General features: G+C 40.2%; 1 protein-coding gene across 1 annotated transcript in view; it reads left to right on the forward strand.

Moving 5' to 3' along the window:
• nudc (nudC nuclear distribution protein) overlaps positions 1-1,474 on the forward strand; it is a 6,998-nt gene extending 5,524 nt beyond the window's left edge. Inside the window, exon 9 of the mRNA XM_080858981.1 lies at positions 974-1,474. Coding sequence (XP_080715107.1) covers positions 974-1,025 — 52 coding nt within the window. The 3' untranslated portion in view covers positions 1,026-1,474. The remainder of the gene's footprint in view (positions 1-973) is intronic.
• Positions 1,475-2,500: the final 1,026 nt, after the last annotated feature.

Below are 2,500 nucleotides of genomic sequence, written 5' to 3' on the forward strand. Positions count from 1 at the left end.
AATATTTGCAGCTGCAGTTTAAATGGGGTCAATTTAAGTTTGCTTAAACCTTTTTTGGGGATCATTACTCTGTTACTGTTTTTTAGTTAGTAGTTCAACTGGACCACTAGAATTGAGTCATTTAGTCAAGGCCATCTACAAAACTAGTCCCCTTGAAATTGAATTCCATTACTTTTGTCTGTAACTAAAGCAGAACAGTTGTTAATGAGTTTTTGTTCAAAGCACTTTGGCCAGATTTCCATCTATGAGATTTGTGTCATGCACTCAGTTTTCCTCTGTGAAAATGGCTGCTGTGCCGTGACGCCTTCAGCATGATGAGGCCATGTCTGCATTTCATATCCATGCATTTAGCACCTGCTTTTGGCCAGAGCGGGGTACCATACGTCCATATATGCTTTTATCTAAAGCTGGGTACCGTACGACCATATATACATGTTCTTTTATCCAGAGCGGGGTAATGTACATCCATACAGTACAAGTCAATTTTTGGAGACGTGTTTTCTTTACTTGTGTTATTTTCATTGTCGATTAATACTGGAGACATGTAAACTACGAAAAAACACATGGAATGATGTACTAAACAAAAAGTGTTATCTACCATGTAGAAAATGATAAAAGTAAATAAAAAAACTTCTCAAAAAATGAGAAGGTGTATCCAAACTTTTGACTGGTACTGTACATGTTCTTTTATCCAGAGCGGGGTACCATACGTCCATATATACATGTTCTTTTATCCAGAGCGGGCTACCATACGTCCATATATACATGTTCTTTTATCCAGAGCGGGGTACCATACGTCCATATATACAGTACATGTTCTTTTATCCAGAGCTGGCTACCGTACGTCTATATATACATGTTCTTATATCCAGAGCAGGGTACCATACGTCTATATATGCATGTTCTCCGTGTGTGTTTGCTGTGGCGTCACGCTGTTCTGATTCCTGTGGCCCTCCTCCTCCTCCTCCTGCAGGTTTATGGAGCAGCACCCGGAGATGGACTTCTCTAAAGCCAAGTTCAGCTAAGAGCGGCAGGGACGGCTCATCTCATCTCGTCTCGCCTCGCGAGCTCTTACTGTCTGCTGTGCCTCAGAGTCCGTTACTACCCACTCCAACCTCCCTCAGGCTGCTTCAGAACGAGACACACACACACACACACACACACACACAGTCCTCTCCCACTTACACTCTCTCTGTCCCTCTCTCTCTCTCTCTCGCTCTCTCTCTCTCTCTCTCTCCTTCCTCATCTCTCTCTTACTCTCCCCGTTTTCTCCCGTTTCTCTCTGTGTCTACACAGTTGTCTTTTGTTTATCAGTTCTCCCTGTTAACGGTCACAACAAAAAAATATTAACTTGAGGGCAACATTTCATGGTCTGTTGCATGTGGAAATGTGTCTAGAATATTTAAAGCGTCATGTTTGAATCTGCTTCCTTTTTTTTTTTTTTTTTTTTTTAAATAAATGAGTTCAAACCCCACCTGCTTGTTGGCATTTCTGCCCATTGAAAAAAAAGAGAGAGAAGCTGCTTTCCTTGTGCAAAAGTTTGAAAATCTAACCTACAGGGGGCGATGTAACTCAAGCAAAAATGAAATACATGCATGTTTTATTTTTCCTTTTATGTCGTTTTTTTTCCTGGTTGTGGCATTGGAGCTGTAAAATGATGAATGGGGTGAAGGTCACTGAATGGACTTGCTTTGGGTAGTTCTGCGGGTCGTTGCTCTCCGCTGTTGTTTTTGGAAGAGCTCAGGGCCCAAAGGCTGCTGGCATGATTTCTGAACGACCCCGGAGTGTTGGCCAGGTTCTTACGTAATTTGTTTTCTAGAAAGTGCCGCACAATGGCAGCTCCTTTGGAGTCCTGAATGGGTAACTTACTGAACATTGAAGCAAGCTGCTGCACACTACTGAAGCTCTTCAGACATTGAATAGTTTAGAATGATATTGAAATGCTTACGTCAAATTATAAGATTTCTTTTGTTATTTTTTGGGGTCAGAACAGTGATTTAGATGACAGTCCAGTTAAACTTAGTTGTTCTTGAGCAAAATGAATATTTTCTACATGAATATTTTCTACATGCAAGCCCTATACAAACTATGAAGCTAATGGATTCTGTGAAAGACATACAATTTGGTCAGGAGGTCAGTGAGGCTACTCATTCATAATATCAGCAGCAAAGAGTGTAATTAAGGCAAGCCTTTAATCAACTAATGTGTCACCAATTCTGTAGTTGAAAGTACAAAGAAATATGCAAGGAAAAGATGTATATATTTCAACAACTAGAATTTAATTCGCTCTTTTGTAAGATTTAAGGCATAGTTTGTTTTCTTTTTTCAAAGTTTGTGTGTTGTATATTGTTGGCCACATGAGGGCGCCGTTGTGTTGGTCAAACCATGAATTTAGTGACCAGAGGTCTTCAGACTTTTTCACTTTTTTAATGTAGACCACCTTCTGACAATACACCATTTACCATATCAGCAAAGCTTCCACATCATAAACCACATTTAT

Source organism: Sprattus sprattus (genome assembly GCF_963457725.1).
Source record: "Sprattus sprattus genome assembly, chromosome: 20".
Lineage (NCBI taxonomy): Eukaryota > Metazoa > Chordata > Actinopteri > Clupeiformes > Clupeidae > Sprattus > Sprattus sprattus.